At 42.3% G+C, this 17,327-nt stretch overlaps 2 protein-coding genes across 2 annotated transcripts in view; both read right to left on the reverse strand.

Annotated features, from left to right (window-relative positions):
- The window catches only part of LOC149441875 (uncharacterized), a 36,238-nt gene extending 22,343 nt beyond the window's left edge, over positions 1-13,895 (reverse strand). Inside the window, exon 1 of the mRNA XM_089656814.1 lies at positions 12,878-13,895. Coding sequence (XP_089512940.1) covers positions 12,878-13,885 — 1,008 coding nt within the window. The 5' untranslated portion in view covers positions 13,886-13,895. The remainder of the gene's footprint in view (positions 1-12,877) is intronic.
- Positions 400-6,224, reverse strand: LOC149441876 (uncharacterized). Its single transcript, XM_089656827.1, has 3 exons — positions 6,087-6,224; positions 629-835; positions 400-540 (listed from the first exon to the last, which is right to left on the reverse strand). Exons 1-3 carry the CDS (start codon positions 6,222-6,224, stop codon positions 400-402), a joined length of 486 nt encoding a protein of 161 aa, XP_089512953.1.
- Positions 13,896-17,327: the final 3,432 nt, after the last annotated feature.

Raw genomic sequence — 17,327 nt, forward strand, 5'->3', positions numbered from 1 at the left:
ATCTCCCGGCCATGGACTAAAATACAAAGACAAAGAGGATTACTAGACAGGAGCTGATTGGTTCCCCCAAACCAGGACTCCGCCCACATCAGGCAGCTTGGTCTCTGAGGAGCTTACAATTCCACCCTCAAGGGAACTAGGAAATGGCTCCTCTGATCTCCTACCAGGTCATTTCTTTATTCATGGACCTTAGTCAGAGAGTGAGGAAACAACCAGAACTGATACATAAATTGTGTCTGCAGCACAGAGAAGGAAGACTATCCGAGAGAAATCCAGGAATACAGGACGGGGAACACAGCTCAGGAAAGTGACCAGGGGATTACAGGCTGATATCACCCAGTCCCCGCCCTACTCTGGACCAATCAGTGAGCAGTATGGGTGGAGGAATGGATTTAGTGTTCATGACCCACCTGTGCTGATCTCTGTAGGAGTGTCCTCCTCTATAAATGTCCCCGTTATTCCATCCTCCTCCATAGACTGCTGATCATCCCTCACATACGCCTCTTCTTCTGCTTTAACCTCAACTTTTATATATTCACCCTAAATCAAGAAAATGAGAAATTCAACATAATATATAAATATAAGCTAACATTAAAAATCCATGTTCAAGATGCTCTGTCCAACCAACCATGTAACAGTGAGGGATGGTGTGACCTTCCTGTGTGGAATCCCGGGAATACAGAGGACGGGGACATCTCTCTGGTGGGTTCCTGGTATTAGGTGGCTCCATCACATCCTTGTGTCCTTCTGAAAACTCCTCCATCACTCCATACTCCTCATCCTCCTCTTTATACTCTTCTTTAACCTCAGCTTTAGGATCTCTCAGGTTTCCACTCTGAATATATAATAAAAATGACATCAATGGTAACAATGCAGATAATGTACAGATCCTAATGATACTATCAGTGATTGTCACTCATCTACCTGATGATGGTGAGGGATGGTGTGACCTTCCTGTGTGGAATCCCGGGAATACAGAGGACGGGGACATCTCTCTGGTGGGTTCCTGTAGCTGGATGACTCCACCATGGTGTCCTGGTACAGATCTTTGTGTCCTTTTAGAAGCTCTGGCTCCTCCATCCCCCCATCCTCATCCTCCTCCTCTTTTATCTCTTCTTTAACCTCAACTTTAGGATCTCTCAGGTTTCCACTCTGAATATATAATAAAAATGACATCAATGGTAACAATGCAGATAATGTACAGATCCTAATGATACTATCAGTGATTGGATAATATCCCAGAATTCCCGGCACCGCTCACCTCTCCTGTAAGCAGCTCCATCATCTTCTTGGTGACTTCTAGAATCTTCTGCATGTTGTGTCTCTCAGGGTTTAGGGAGTCACATGGAGGCACTGTGATGGTCATATGATCACCTGACTTCAGAAGAGGAAATCTCTGTATTGAGGAACCAATAGAAACATTGTGTTAGACTCCCAGAATCCTCCTCACCTCTCCGGTCAGGTCTGTGTTTTATTAATAGAGATAAGAGTGATGTCATGTGACCTCCCAGAATCCTCCTCACCTCTCCGGTCAGCAGGTAGATGATCTCCAGGGTGAGGTTTAGTATCTTCTCAGTCATGTGACTCCGGTCCTCCTCCATCCTCATTGGTGCCATCATGTGATCTATACAGGTCTCCTTGTAGACGGATAACTTTGGGAAATGAAAGTAAGAATGATTTGGATGGTATTGGTCACACAATAATAGGATGTGGATGTGAGGGGGGAATAGGAGGGTTGCTGGACATTGAAGAACTACTCCCCCCATGGGATGACATTTATTTTGGACTGTTTATTGTGTACTACAATTTTGGGGTCCGGGGCCCCTTTTCTCTGTTGGGTTTGTTTGGTCTCTGAACTGGTTTGATGAGTATTAGATCTGCAGACAAGGAATGATAAATCTGATCCTTCCTATGACTAGTTTGCTCTGAGGCAGTGCTGTGAGGTCAATGTCGGCTCATCATGCAGGGATGGTCACTTTACATCACCCGACGCCCGGGACATGTAGTTCTGGGGGCCGGGCAAGTATTGTTTTTATTCTTTATCCCTGCTGAGGGCAAGCCGCAGGGCTCTCCTTTCAGGTGCCAACCTCTGCCACCCCGTGTGTGTGAACCTCTCCTGTACCTACTATGCTTCCCCGGCTCTGCTTGCCCATCTGTGGGCCCGGGTCAGCGGGTGTCGGAGGGTAGAGGGGATGGAGGAGAGCGGACATATTCACTCCCTTCTTGTCCTGACCCAGAAGTGACGTTATGACAGATTTCCCGACCATCGAGGCCGGCAAAGAATGTAATGCGGTGCGATGTGCACTACATTCCATCCAATGGAGTACAGGGGAGACATTGGGGGTCTTTTAGACCTTGGATGACTCAATAAAGAGAACCTCTCATCAAAAGTCATCTCATAGAGGACTTTGTCCCCTTAAGTAAAAATGTTTTTTTTTTAATTGTAAAGAATCAAAGTTACACCCAAGTATATAACTCCTCCCCTTAAAAAATTTTTAGGCTCCCCCACCCCCACATATATGCACACCCAAATGTAAGAGCACACGCTGGAGCGCCTACACGTGATAACATTGATTGTGATACACGTTACATATCGCCGGTCACACCAGAATGAGAGGATAATTCTAGGAGCAGACCTCCTCCGTACTCTATACTGATGACCTAGAAGGGGCTATAAATGTGTCACCTATAGATAATACCGGGGACTAAAGGTTGTCACCATTTCAGCACACACAACTTAAGGTTTGACATGTTGGATATCTATTTACTCGCTGCAAACTCGGCTTTTCTTTTATATTTTTACATATAAATGGGTCATTTATTGCTTTTTTGTGCCCTGAAATTAACTTAAGTGTATTTTTTACAGAAATTTGGCATTTCCTAGACTTTGTGATAATATTTTCTGACATAAAAAAATAGAACTGCCGCTATTTTATTCTCTAAAGTCTCTACTTTCAGAAAATCAATATTTTGGGGGTTTTGTGTCATCTTCAGGATAAAATGATTTTTTAAACATGCAAAAAATGCAAAAATGGCTCTGGGAGTGAAAGGGATAAAAGATAAGCCGGACACTCCCCTTTCCTGAGGAGCAGCCAATCGGTTATCATTACACTTCAAGGTCACTCCCCTCCCTGCTAGTCCCCGGGTGCGGTTCTGGAGACAGGCGGGGGAGGGGAGGAGGAGATAAACAGCGCAATGTTACACATATTACACATTTAAGTTGTTATAAAGCCCCTTTAATTTTTTAAAGCCCCCAACATTCCTAAAAGAGTCTCAGATTTATATACATTTTCTGTTACAAAGGAATGTTTCCTTCCTCCTGAGCAGCAATGTAAGGGGCTCTATGCTCCATACTCCTGACCCCGGCACTCCATCATTGTGTTGGCTGCATAGTGTAATGATTGCCCATTGGCTGCCTGTGTAGTGTCATCATTGCCCTTTGTAGGCCATGTATGGTCAGGATGGTCCTTGTCTTGTCTATTTATTGTCAGTGCTGTTTGTTTAGAGGACCATATTACTAGAATTTATCTCCACAATGAGGAGAATGTTCCGGCCCCGGAAGTGGGGGAATGTTCTGCCCCTGAAGGGGTTCATCTGGGTTCCCACACTATATATGTGTGTATCATCATCTGCTGGAGATAAAAGACGCACAGTGACTATGGAGGAAGAGGATGGACGTGACTATGGAGGAAGAGGACGGACGTGACTACGGAGGAAGAGGACGGACGTGACTATGGAGGAAGAGGACGAACGTGACTATGGAGGAAGAGGATGGACGTGACTATGGAGGAAGAGGACGGACGTGACTATGGAGGAAGAGGACGGACGTGACTATGGAGGAAGAGGACGGACATGACTATGGAGGAAGAGGACGGACATGACTATGGAGGAAGAGGACGGGCATGACTATGGAGGAAGAGGATGGACATGACTATAGAAGAGGACAGATATGACTATGAAGGAAGAGGACAGACATGACTATGGAGGAAGAGGACGGACATGACTATGGAGGAAGAGGACGGGCATGACTATGGAGGAAGAGGACGGGCATGACTATAGAAGAGGACAGATATGACTATGAAGGAAGAGGACGGACATGACTATGGAGGAAGAGGACGGGCATGACTATGGAGGAAGAGGATGGACATGACTATCGAAGAGGATATGACTATGGAGGAAGAGGATGGACATGTCTATGGAGGAAGAGGATGGACATGACTATGGAGGAAGAGGACGGACATGACTATGGAGGAAGAGGACGGACATGATCGGGGGTTACTGGGTGTAAATAAAATATAACATCTTATTACCTCTGCTGCCATGTCCACCAACGTCTCCTCTCTGTGTCCTGTCTGTACCTGACATCACTTCCTGTCTGTACCTGACATCACTTCCTGTCCTCATGCCATAGAGACTTCCTGTGTGAGTATAGGTGAGATCCCCACCTTGTGGAGTTCAGAGGAACTGCAGCCCCGAGATCCATCCCATAATCCCCCTTCCTGTATAATACGTACCTTACAGGGATACTACGGGAGATGAAAAGTGTGTAATGGCATCACCTGTATAGTAATTAGGAGCAGAGTCCTTATAATCTGTGTGATCAGGACAAGATCTCTAACAAGCACTAGTGCCTCCACTCAATTGGGGCTTGTGGATAACAAGTGAAATCCCAACTGAGAAATGTATCATCCACATAGACAGTAATCCACACAGCATTGTATATGGAAGTCCATGTATTGGAGAAATCACATTCAGTGACCATCCAACATAAAGTATCTTCCATACAGGAACAGTAAAGCATTAACAGTGTTTTCTGCATGTCTCAGTGAGGGGAGGCTGCAACACTGACAGTCTAAGTTCTCTCTCTCCCCCAGGAAATCCACACTTCCCTCCTTTTCACAAGTCTCTCTCTGATGATCTCATCCTCAGTGCCCAGAGAGCATAGCAGCCATATTGGAAAAGGGCAAAACAAACACTGCATAATAGAAGTATACACTGGAAAATGGGCAAAGAATATATCACATCACTACATTCTCCCCCTGCTGAAAATCCTTCCGACGCGGCAATACACATAAAACAACTACAAAATATAGCAAGTTATAATCGTTGTCACCTTCTGCAGACCACTTCTCCAGAAGCAATCTATTACAGAGATTAGCTGCAAAGAAAACATGGTTAGTAACAAATAGGCATCATGCTAACCAGTCTAGAATGGGCTGTAATGTCCATCAGAACATGAGGTTGTACAGTATAGTTCTGTACAGCATAGCAGGGTCTTCCCAAGGTGTCATTAGTAAACATTGGTGGAGGTCATTGAACAGGATCTCCTCTCCTCAAGCCCTCAGGCATTAGTCCAGATAAATCTGGGGCTGCACTAGTGGGGAAACTTGGTGCTCCAATCATGCCTGGAACTGTAGGCACAAAGGTTTGGGCTGTTGGTTCAAAAGCAGGAGTGGTTGGGTTCAGACCTCCCCTCTGAGGAAGACCCCCATTAGTAATAGGTGAAGGAGCCTGTACAGGAGACTCTGGTGGAGGTGTAAACCAGTCATTGTCATCACACTGTCCTCCACTGTCTGCACAAGGCACATCATTAGAATCTGTAGCAATATCAGGTTGGGGCTCCTCATCCTCAGTAGCAACTTGTGGTACTGGAAGCAAGTGATTCCTATGCCAGGCTTTGATCCGACCCTCAGGTCCTCGAATCCGGTAGACTGGAATTCTAGGCAGTTTTTCTATAACTTCAAACAACTCATTTCTCCAGCGATCAGCTAACTTATGTTTGGCTGAGGGTCCCAAATTGCGAAGAAGCACTTTATCACCAGTTGTAAGTCTTTGTAACGAACTTTGGCATCTAAGCGTCTTTTATTGGCAGCATTTATTTTTGCAGCATTTTCCTCAGCCATTCGATAGGCCTCTTGTAACCTATGTGTGAGTTGTGCCACATACTGGTAGTGATTTCTATGTTCCAGTCCATCGGTAGACACATGCAACTGAATGTCAATAGGCAGACAGGCTTCTCTCCCAAACATGAGAAAATAAGGAGAGAGACCAGTTGACTCATGTCTGGTACAATTCTAGGCATGTACCATAGCTCCAACATGTCGGCTCCAGGTTGGTTTAGCACCATTAGGGAGGGTACCCAACATATTCAACAAGGTACGATTGAAACGCTCAGGGAGAGCATCACCCTCTGGATGATAAGGCGTGGTTCGGCTCTTGTCCATGTTAAGCAATGTTATCAGCTCTTTAACCCCTTGACCTCCAGAGGATTTACCCCCCTTAATGACCACGCCTCTTTTTACTACTCGGCGCTGCACTAATTCAACTGATAATTGCGCGGTCATGCAATGCTGCACCTAAACAAAATTTACGTCCTTTTTTTCACACAAATAGAGCTTTCTTTCGGTGGTATTTGATCACCTTTTTACTTTCAGCTATAAAAAATATAGTAAACTCAAAGTTAGTTATACATTTAGGCCAAAATGTATTCTGCTCCATGTTTTTGGTTAAAAAAAATCCCAATAAGTGTATATTGATTGCTTTTTGTGAAAGTTATAGCGTCTACAAACTATGGGATAGATAATGGAATTTACACAGCTTTTACTTTCTGACTGCCCATCACATTTCTTGAGCTATCTGCTGAGAGGCATATTGAGTCCATGGAAGATTTATTTTTTTTCCACAAGTTTCTGGAAAATGACAAAACCGTTTTTTTTTTTTTACACGAAGTTGTCATTTAAATGATTTATTTCTCACACAAGCCATGGGTATATGTGGAATTACACCCCAAAATACATTCTGCTACTTCTACCGAGTATGGGGGTACCACATGTGTGAGACTTTTTGGGAGCCTAGCCACATACAGGAGCCTGAAATCCAATGACCACTTTGAAAGCCTGAAGGTGCGTAACTTTCTCATTACACTGCCTCACTACCTATCACAGTTTTGAAGGCCCTGACATGCCAGGATAGCCCCAAACCACCCCAAATGACCCCTTTCTGGAAAGTAGACACCCCAAGGAATTTAAAAAGAGGCATGGTGAGTATTTTGAAGATCTCATTTTTTTTCTCACAAGGTTTTGAAATATAAAAAAAATAGAAAAAATATGTTTTTGTTTTTTTTCTTCATTTTCCAAAAACTTGTGGCAACAAATGAGATCTGCAAAATACTTACCGTGCTTTTTATCAAATTCCTTGGGGTGTCTACTTTCCAAAAAAGGGTCATTTGGGGGGGTTAGGTGCTATACTGGCATTTCATGGCCTCCGAAACTGTGATAGGTAGTCAGGAAGTGTAATGAGGAAATAAAGCCCTTTAAAAGCCTGAAGGTGCTTATTGGATTTTGGGGTCCTGTACTTGGCTAGACTGCCAAAACGTCTCACACAAGTGGTACCCCCATACTCGGGAGAAGTAGCAAAATGTGTTTTGGGGAGTAATTCCACATATACCCATGGCATGTGTGAGCAATAAATCATTTAAGTGACAATTTTGTGTAAAAAAAATATATATATTTATTTTTGTCATTTTCCAAAAACTTGTGGTAAAAAAATAAATTCTTCTATTGATTCAACATTCCTCTCAGCAAATAGTTTGGGGTGACTACTTTACAAAAAGGTGTCATTTTGGGGGGTGGGGTCATTTTATGCCCAGCATTAGAAGTTTATGCCACACATCATTCACTCTTCTAGCCACCTGAAGACCAAGCCTTTTTGTTCACATGAAAAAAATCTGTATTTTTTGCTAGGAAATTAATTTAAACCCCCAAACATTATATATATTTTTTAAAGCAGACACCCTAGTGAATAAAATGGTGAGTACTACAATTTTTTATGGCACATAGTACTCGTGCAGCGATTTTTTAAAAGCAATTTTTTTTTAAAAAATAGGCTTTTTTTACTTTTAATGCACAAAAACACAATATATTGGCCAATTGTTTGGTAAAATATAAAGGATAATGATATGCCGAGTAAATAGATACCAAACATGACATGCTTTAAAACTGCGCATTCCCCGTTCAATGGAGACAAACTGCAAACATTTTTAATATCCATAGGCAGCACTTTAAAAGCCACCATTTTAGATTTACAGAGGAGGTCTAGTGTTAGAATTACTGCTATAACAGGGAATACAAATATCCCCTATAACCTCAAAGGGCATTGTCATATATTCTTTTTTGAGAAATCTGGGGTCTATCAGACTCTGGATATCTCCTCTGCCCTTACATTATGTAATCTCACCAAGATCGGTGATCAGATGCTTTTCCAATTTACAAATGGCGCTGTTTATATCCTACGAAACTGAAGTGATGAAATGCTCGTAGCTTCCGAATTCTTAGACTATAGAGATGATTGGCACCATTCTGGTCTCCAATCAGCTCTATGGTCAGCTGGCAGAAACACCGGCTGCATTCTCAGGTTCCTCCGATGGCACGGGACTGCCCGAGAAGGCCGTGGAAGGCAGCGGGGGAGGGGGGACATCATATCCTGCTGCTTGTAAAAGCAATCTTGCAGCAAATTAGCCACTAGGATTGCTTTTACATGAAAGCCGATCACCGGCTGAAAAAAATGATACCAGGATGATGCCTGCAGCTGTAGGCATCATCCTGGTATAACCATTCAAAGTCCAGGGATGTACCAGTATGTCGCTGGTCCTTGTTGGGTATATATACTATGTTCTTTTTTTTTGTATGCAGCCTGTGGAATGAATGAAAAAAGAGAAGAAATCTCTGGCAGAAAAAGTGTGTGGTATGCCCACCATTGGAATATACTGCCCTGCATCCACCCAATTCTAATGGTGGGCACACATTAGGTCACACGGTGCCACATGAGCCAGTTCCAAGATTGAACAAATGTCTAAATAGTGGCACGCTTGAATAAAAATTGTCCACGTATAAGTGGTACCCCATATGGAAAAAGGATGACACCAAGTCCCAAACTATCTTGCCACTGCTCCCCATGTAGTCTGGGCATCCGGGGGGCTCCACGTGACTATCTTTTCCCTCATAAATCCGAAACTTATAAGTATAGCCTGATATCCTCTCACAGGTCTTCTACATCTTGACCCCATATCTGGCACGCTTGCAGGGGAGAAATTGTTTGAATGCAAGGCGGCCAGAAAAATGAATGAGGGACTCATCAACGCAGATGTTTTGCTGGGGAGTATAGACACCTGCAAATTTTAGGTTAAGGTGATTTGCGAGGGGCTGAATTTTGTGGAGCCGGTCAAATTCAGGGTCACCTCGAGGATGACAGAGTGTATTGTCATTGAAATGCATAAAACACATTATACTCTCATATCTATGCCTGGCCATGGCAGCAGAGAACACGGCATATGATGAATGGGGTCTGTGGACCAATACAACCGCAATTCATTTCTTTTAGTAATGCCCATGTTGAGGGTTAGGACCAAAAAAATGTAAATTTGAAAACCATAATAAGTTTCCATGCGAATGGTCTGGAAAGGTTTGAATTTGGGTTGGTGGCGATAAATTGTTGTGCATATAAACTGCTTTGATCCACAATCAACGCATACAGATATTCTGTGAAAAACAGCTCCAAAAATCAAGGAGGTATGTGAAAGACCAAGATGTACTAGACCGCTGGTACTCGCCAGTTCACCAAAAGGTAGCGTGGCACTAGTACTGGCACTCTGCTGCATATGAGAGTCATCAAAATTTACCGGCAAGTGCTAACAGAGATCAGGCCTGATTCTGCGACCATACATTTGTGTGCAATGTATCAAGTGACAGTGACCTACTGACACTGCATTTGCTGGGGGAGAAGGGGGGTAAGCGTAGGGGCTAAACGCAGGTGTTGGCAGGTGCCGGGGCTGATCCCACTAATGCTGCACTTTTGGGGACGCTATACTAATGTGAACGCTGGTATAGTGCTGATCTGATCAAAGATATTGACCCGTTCAGACACTATACTAGCATTGGAGGTTTATTGTACATGAGTGTGCTCCTGGCAATCAAGGGGTTAAATGTGATGACTGGTGTACTGATGGGCAATCTGACGCTATCTGGGAGGGGTGTGAAAACCATGGGAGCGCAAATCACGTATATATATATATGTGATTTTGCGTACCCATACCGCCCTGTAGTAGTATTTCTGCTGTAGGGTGGTCAGGAAGTGGTTACAGAAGATGTTTGTGTTACGGCGCTGCGTTACTTTAACGGACAATTGCACAGTCATGCAACACTGCACCCAAATTAAATTTACATCCTTTTTTTCCCACAAATTGAGCTTTCTTTCGGTGGTATTTGATCGCCTGTGCGTTTTTAATTTTTTGCGCTTTAAAAAAAAAGGCTGACAATTTTTAGAAAAAAAAACAATATTTTGGACTTTTTGCTATAAAACGTCCAGTAAAAAAAATAAAAAAAATAAATTTTGTTACAAATTTTGTCCAAAATGCATTCTGCGACATGTCTCTGCTAAAAAAATATCCCAATATGTGTAAATTAATTGGTTTACATGAAAGTTATAGCATTTACAAATGGCGGGAAAGATACTGGGATTTTTAATTTTTTTTATACTAATAATGGCGGCGATCAGCAACATATGGCGGTGATCAGTGACTTATGGTGGCAATCAGCGACTTATGGCGGCAATCAGCGACTTATGGCGGCAATCAGTGGCTTATGGCGGTGATCAGCAACTTATGGCAGGACTGCGGCGTACGTTTTGACACTGGGGGGGAACTGACTTGGGGTCACTGACATCCCCAGTGACACCAATACAGTGATCAGTGAAAAAAAACCCCACTGACACTGTACTAATGGCACTGGGGAGGAAGGGGTTAACATTTTTAGGGTTTACTGTGTGAGGGGAGTGTTTTACTAGGGGGCAGGGGTGTGTGCTGGACGGGGGCAGGCTGATCAAGAGAGAAAAACTCTTCTCTCCCTCTTCAGCTTGTCACGAGCTGTCAGGGAACTGACACAGAGCAGGGCTGAGTGTAAACAATGCAGCCCTGCTCTCTGTCAGCGATCACCGTGAATCGCGGGGAAGCGGCCGGTAATGACCGGCTGTGACCCGGCGGCAGAGACCCGCTGCTGACACCCGCGGGACAGGTAGGGCGGGCACGCGCCTCAAATGCGCCCCCTACCTGTTTTGCAAAAACACGTTTTAAAACGTGGTTTTGTGCAGCCGTGCCGCCCTGCAAACGTACATATGCAGTGGCTGAGGATGAAGAGGTTAAAGAGTCCCTAAAAATGAGAAACAATGGCTGTGAGATGACAGAGCTGAATTCTTTAAGGCCCCGTGGGTGTATGCCATCTGGTCCACGGGCTTTATTCACCTTTATTCTGTCTAAATATTTCTGGATCATATCAATTGTGAGCCAATGTGGATCATCTGGGGGGTGTCAGTACCACCCCCCATTATCGACAAGAGCCCTCCACGCTCCTTTGTATACACAGAGCTGAAGAAGGGATTTCATACATTGTCCTTCTCTTTGTCCCCAGTCACACCCCTCTAGATGGTTCTGTAAAGGGCCTACATGCTGGGACCGGACCTTTCTACTATTCATAGATTGGAGGAATGTTTTGGGGTCGTCCTGATAGCTTTCTGTTGTTCGTTTTCAATTTTTGCTCCTTTATTTCCTTTTTGCATCTTCTGTTCTATTCTTTGTAATGTGTAAACGATGATCGCGTTCCTTCATTGTTATATTTAATAAAAGCTCTTTTCTTATTATCTATCGCTTTTGTAACTTTGGCCGTAAGCCACATAGGTTGGATTTGTAGCCTTTTATACTTGTTGCCCATGGGAATATATTTTGCAGTGTGGTCACATACAGACTTTTTGAAGAACTCCCATTTCTGTGTTGTGTTCATCAATGCCAATATTCCCTCCCAGTCTAAGTCTTGGAGAGCAGCTCTCAGCCTTGGAAAATTAACTCTCTTAAAGTTGAGCATTTTTATTTTCCCCGTATGTGCTCACTGTTTACAGCTAACAATAAATAAAATCATGTTATGGTCACAGCTACCCAGATGTTCTTTTATATGGACATTCGTAATAAGCTCTGCATGGTTGGAGATGACCATGTCCAGCAGAGCATTATTCCTAGTTGGGGCCTCTATGAACTGCACCATAAAATTGTCCTGTAGTAGGTTTATACATTTTTTTTTGCCCTTTAACTGTTCCTGCAGTACCATTACTCCAGTCACTTTCTGGGTAGTTACCATCCCCCATTATTATCACTGTCCCAGCCCTTTCCATCTGTGGGAGGAGCTGAGTCTCCACCTCCTCATTAACACTGGGAGGCCTATAACAAACTCCAATGATGACCTTTGTAGTACGCCCCCCATGTGCAGTTCCACCCATAATACTTCAGCCTCATCACACTCTCCATCAACTAGGTCCTCTTTCACACTCGCTCTGAGATCACTTCTCACATAGAGACAGACACCACCACCTTTCCTATTTCCTCCGTCTCTCCGAAAGAGAACCTAGCCAGGAATATGAATGGCCCAGTCATGTGAGGAATGAAGCCAAGATTCAGCAATACCAATTCAATCCTAGTTCTCTTCATGCACCAAACCTTCCAACTCACCGATTGTGCTGGGCAGACTTCTGGCAGTGGGGAACAAACACTTTCATTCACTGACACCTTGTTCACACGGTTTTTGTGTAATTTTTATTTTCATACAAATGGTACCAATTCCACTGGTTGTTTATAACATGGGAACCTTCTTACCATCTGCCATAGTCCTCCCCCATCTTTCCCCATTCCAACCCCAATAAGTACTGACCCCTGTCTGATCTGTCTTCCCCATTATAATCCCAGATGTACAGGAAGACAGGACTTCAGTGAGAAACATTTCCCTCACTCAGGACAGGAATGTGGCTTCTCCCCCGTGTGAGATCTTTGATGTGGGTAAACATGGGACTTCTGTGAAAAACATTTCCCACACTCAGGACAAGAATATGGCTTCTCCCCCGTGTGAGATCTTTTATGTGTGTAAAGATGGGACTTCTGTGAAAAACATTTCTCGCACTCAGGACAGGAATATGGCTTCTCTCCAATGTGAGATCTCTGATGTCTGTAAAGATAGGACTTATCTGAAAAACATTTTAAGCACTCAGAACAAGAATACGGCTTCTCCCCCGTGTGAGTTCTTTGATGTGTGTAAAGACTGGACTTCACTGAAAAACATTTCCCACACTCAGGACATGAATATGGCTTCTCCCCCGTGTGAGTTCTTTGATGTCTGTAAAGTCTGGCCTTCTCTGAAAAACATTTCCCACACTCAGGACAGGAATATGGCTTCTCCCCCGTGTGAGATCTCTGATGTGTATAAAGACTGCACTTCACTGAAAAAGATTTCCCACACTCAGGACAAGAATATGGCTTCACCCCCGTGTGAGTTCTTTGATGTGTGCAAAGTCTGGCCTTCTCTGAAAAAGATTTCCCACACTCAGGACAGGAATATGGCTTCTCCCCAGTGTGAGTTCTTTGATGTATGTGAAAACTGGACTTCACTGAAAAACTTTTCCCACACTCAGGACAGGAATACGGCTTCTCCCCCGTGTGAGTTCTTTGATGTGTGTGAAAACTAGACTTCACTGAAAAACATTTTCCGCACTCTGTACAGAAATACGGCTTCTCTCCTGTGTGAGATCTTTTATGCCTATTAAGAACAGCTTTAGAACAGAACCTCTTCCCGCACTCAGTACAGGAGAATCTCTTCCCTGTTGGAAGGCTTGCCCGGTCCCACACAGTCTGAGGTTCCTCAGGATCCGAGGAATCCGATGGTCCATCTACACTGGGTGGTGCCGGATGGACATTGGAGGGAGCCGGGTTTTCTCCTAGACTATACTGTGTGATGTCCTCATCTTCTACTTTCCAGTCTGGAGACAAAGTGAGACAATCCTCGGAGGTTTTCCTCATCTCCCGGCCATGGACTAAAATACAAAGACAAAGAGGATTACTAGACAGGAGCTGATTGGTTCCCCCAAACCAGGACTCCGCCCACATCAGGCAGCTTGGTCTCTGAGGGGCTTACAATTCCCCCCTCAAGGGAACTAGGAAATGGCTCCTCTGATCTCCTACCAGGTCATTTCTTTATTCATGGACCTTAGTCAGAGAGTGAGGAAACAACCAGAACTGTCTTTTATAGGAGGGACAGTGATGAGGGGATTATAGGACGAGGGTCGCCATCTTCCCAACACAAGAAGTACTGCACTTCCTTATTTAGTCCATGATTTAGTCATGAAGAACAGCAGGGCTGAGCCCCACCAGGGTCAGAGAGTGAGGATGGGGGAGAACAACCAAGATGGACTGATCCTGAAGACCACCATCATTGGGGTATTGACTCCTCCCTCATTATCACTGTTTAAGTGTCCAAAGTTGGAGGATGTTATCACATTATTATCACCATGTAAAAGTCTGTGCTCCAATTACATCATCCGATATAAAATGTCCAGCGGGTAAGAAATGGGTGTAACAAAAGAGAATCCATATCGTGTTGTCATGGAAATTTTCTACTTACAGGTTGAACTTTAAATGTGTCATATATTAGTGTTATACAAATCCACCACCACAAACGATTGAATGATCTCACCAGAGCTATTTGCTGGTCAAATTATAAACCAGCAACAGCGCTTGTGCTCTGGGAGCGATGAATAATGATGTCCAATTAGTAGATGTAGTAATACTCAATCACTTTCCAAGTAATCAATAATAGTAAGCAGCCTGAGGAATACTATATCCCGATCATAGGAAATACTCTGCAGCCAAAGGATCTCATGGGAAATGTCTCCACTCCATTTCATACCTCCATATATACATGCAGCACACTCAGGAACAAAGAAGAGAACATAATGGTGCCGTACGTTTTTACCATTTATCTATTAATAAAAAAAGCTCATAAAAAACTCACAAACAAGGTGTCCAGACAGACACCAGCTTAAACTGCAATGCTCAACAGAGGTGAGGTACAAATACCGCTCACCACGGATCACCTCCACCGAACAATGGACAAGGAGCGTTCTGACATCGAGTAGGCCACGCCCAACGTGTTTCGTCACCACGTCATCAAGGGGCGGTACAGATGGAAACGTCAGATGGCTCATACAAATACCGCCGTACATTTACATAATGCTAATGACCCGCCAATCACCGCGGCGCTGTCTCACTCCACCACCGCTCAATTAATCAGGTCATTAGAACTCTCCATTCAGTCCGCTCCACACGAATGTAGATAGGATGAATAAATGGCTGAATCCAAACCTTTGTGTGTCTGACCCTCCACAGTGAAACGCTATTGAAGGGCCACCCACACAAACATACAAAAATTCAATACATTTTATCGTGTGTATGGCTCTCCCCCGCTCGTAACAACATTAAAGGGCCATACACACAACTTAAAGCATCACTCTTCTCATAAAGGAAAAATATATATCAAATACCAAATATATATAAAAAACAGTCATTAATATACACACAAAAATAAGGGAATAGACGACCTAATTCCTATTTCCCCTGCATGTAAATACTAATACAAGGAATTAATATAAAATAAAATAAAAATAAAAAATATATAAAAAAAACCACCATCTTCCTAAAATTATAATCTCCAAAACATATAAAATATATGTGTAGCCAGTTCCCATCCTCCAATCTCTATAGCTAGCCACTATATTTAAAAATTAGTCAAAAAACAATTCAAATCAATATCTATATTTAAACCTTTTGGTACTAAAGAATCCAGTTCATATATCCAAAACGTCTCTTTCTTGGATATTTCTTTAATCAAATCAGTACCCCTCCAATGTCTTTCTGCTCTCTCAATACCATAAAATGTCGCTAAACTTGGATCACTATTGTGTTTTCATTTGAAATGTCTTCAGACTCTGTGTTTCTCAAATCCTCTTTTTATATTATTCAAATGTTCATTTATCCTAGTTTTTAACTGTCTCCCTGTTCTTCCTATATACTGACATTGACACGGGCATTCTAAAACATATATTACATGAGGGGAATGACATGAAATAAGTTGCATCAATACTATATTCCTTTTTTGTTATATTTGAAACAAATGTCTTCCTTTTTATTTTCCCAGATCTATTAACCGTTCTACATGCTTTACATTTGTTACAATAAACAAAGCCCTTAAGATCAGGGAAGAAGTTTACTTCTTTAGGTGATCTAAAACATTATGTACCAATTTCCTCCTTACAGATCTATTTTTCTCATAAATAAATTTAGGTCTTTCAGGAATAATCTTTTTCAGTGTCTCATCTTTTAACAAAATTGGCCAACATTTTTTAAAAATACCCTCAATCTTTTTATATTGATTATTAAAGTTGGTAATAAAGGCAATATCAAATCTATCATTTTTAATCTTTCTCTTAGACAGGAAACTACTTCTATCTTTTCTATCAATAACTTCCCTTTCAGCCACCAAAAAGGGTTTTTTATATCCTTTATCAATAAACCTGTCTATCATTAGATCGGTTTGGTCAACGAAATCTTTCCTTAACCATTTCAATACCATGCAATTTTACACCTTCCTGCCCAGGCCAGTTTTCAGGTTTCAGCGCTCTCACACTTTGAATGACAATTGCGCGGTCATACAACATTGTACCCAAACTAAAATTTTTGTCATTTTCTTCACACAACTAGAGCTTTCTTTTGGTGGTATTTAATCACCGCTGGGGTTTTTATTTTTTGCTAAATTAACAAAAAAGACCAAAAATTTTGAAAAAAAACACATTTTTCTTTGTTTCTGTTATAAAAGTTTACAAATAAATAATTGTTCTTCATAAATTTAGGCCAAGATGTATTCTGCTACATGTCTTTGGTGAAAATAACCCAAATTAGGATGTATTATTTAGTTTGTAGGAAAGTTATAGAGTTCACAAACTATGGTATATATCTGAATATTGATCAGTCCTGAAGTACTGACGGCCAATCTAATTTCTTGAGGTCCAAGAATGTCAGAATAGTACAGATATCCCCCAAATGACCCCTTTTTGCAGAGTAGACAGTCCGACGTACTTCATAAGAGGAATGGCGAGTTTTTTGAAGTTGTATTTTTTTGTCATAATTTTTCGGAAAATGAAAAAATTAAAAAAAGTATTTTCACTATTTTTTTTTTTACATCCTGTCACCAGTGCAGTACAGCGTCATCATATAACTGGCATGGCGGTGAACAGCGACACTGACTGGTGACAGTATGAAAAGAAATATATATATATTTTTTAATTTTTTTATTATATTTAATTTTTTATTACATTTTTTTAATTTTTTTTAAGATTTTTTTTTCATATTTTACTATGACCAAAGTAGTACAATGTTACCAAAGTAACATTGTACTACTTTGGGGAAG

This window comes from Staurois parvus, unplaced genomic scaffold, assembly GCF_062004578.1.
Source record: "Staurois parvus isolate SC_StPar_1 unplaced genomic scaffold, SC_StPar_1.0 ptg000941l, whole genome shotgun sequence".
NCBI classification, from domain to species: Eukaryota; Metazoa; Chordata; class Amphibia; order Anura; family Ranidae; genus Staurois; species Staurois parvus.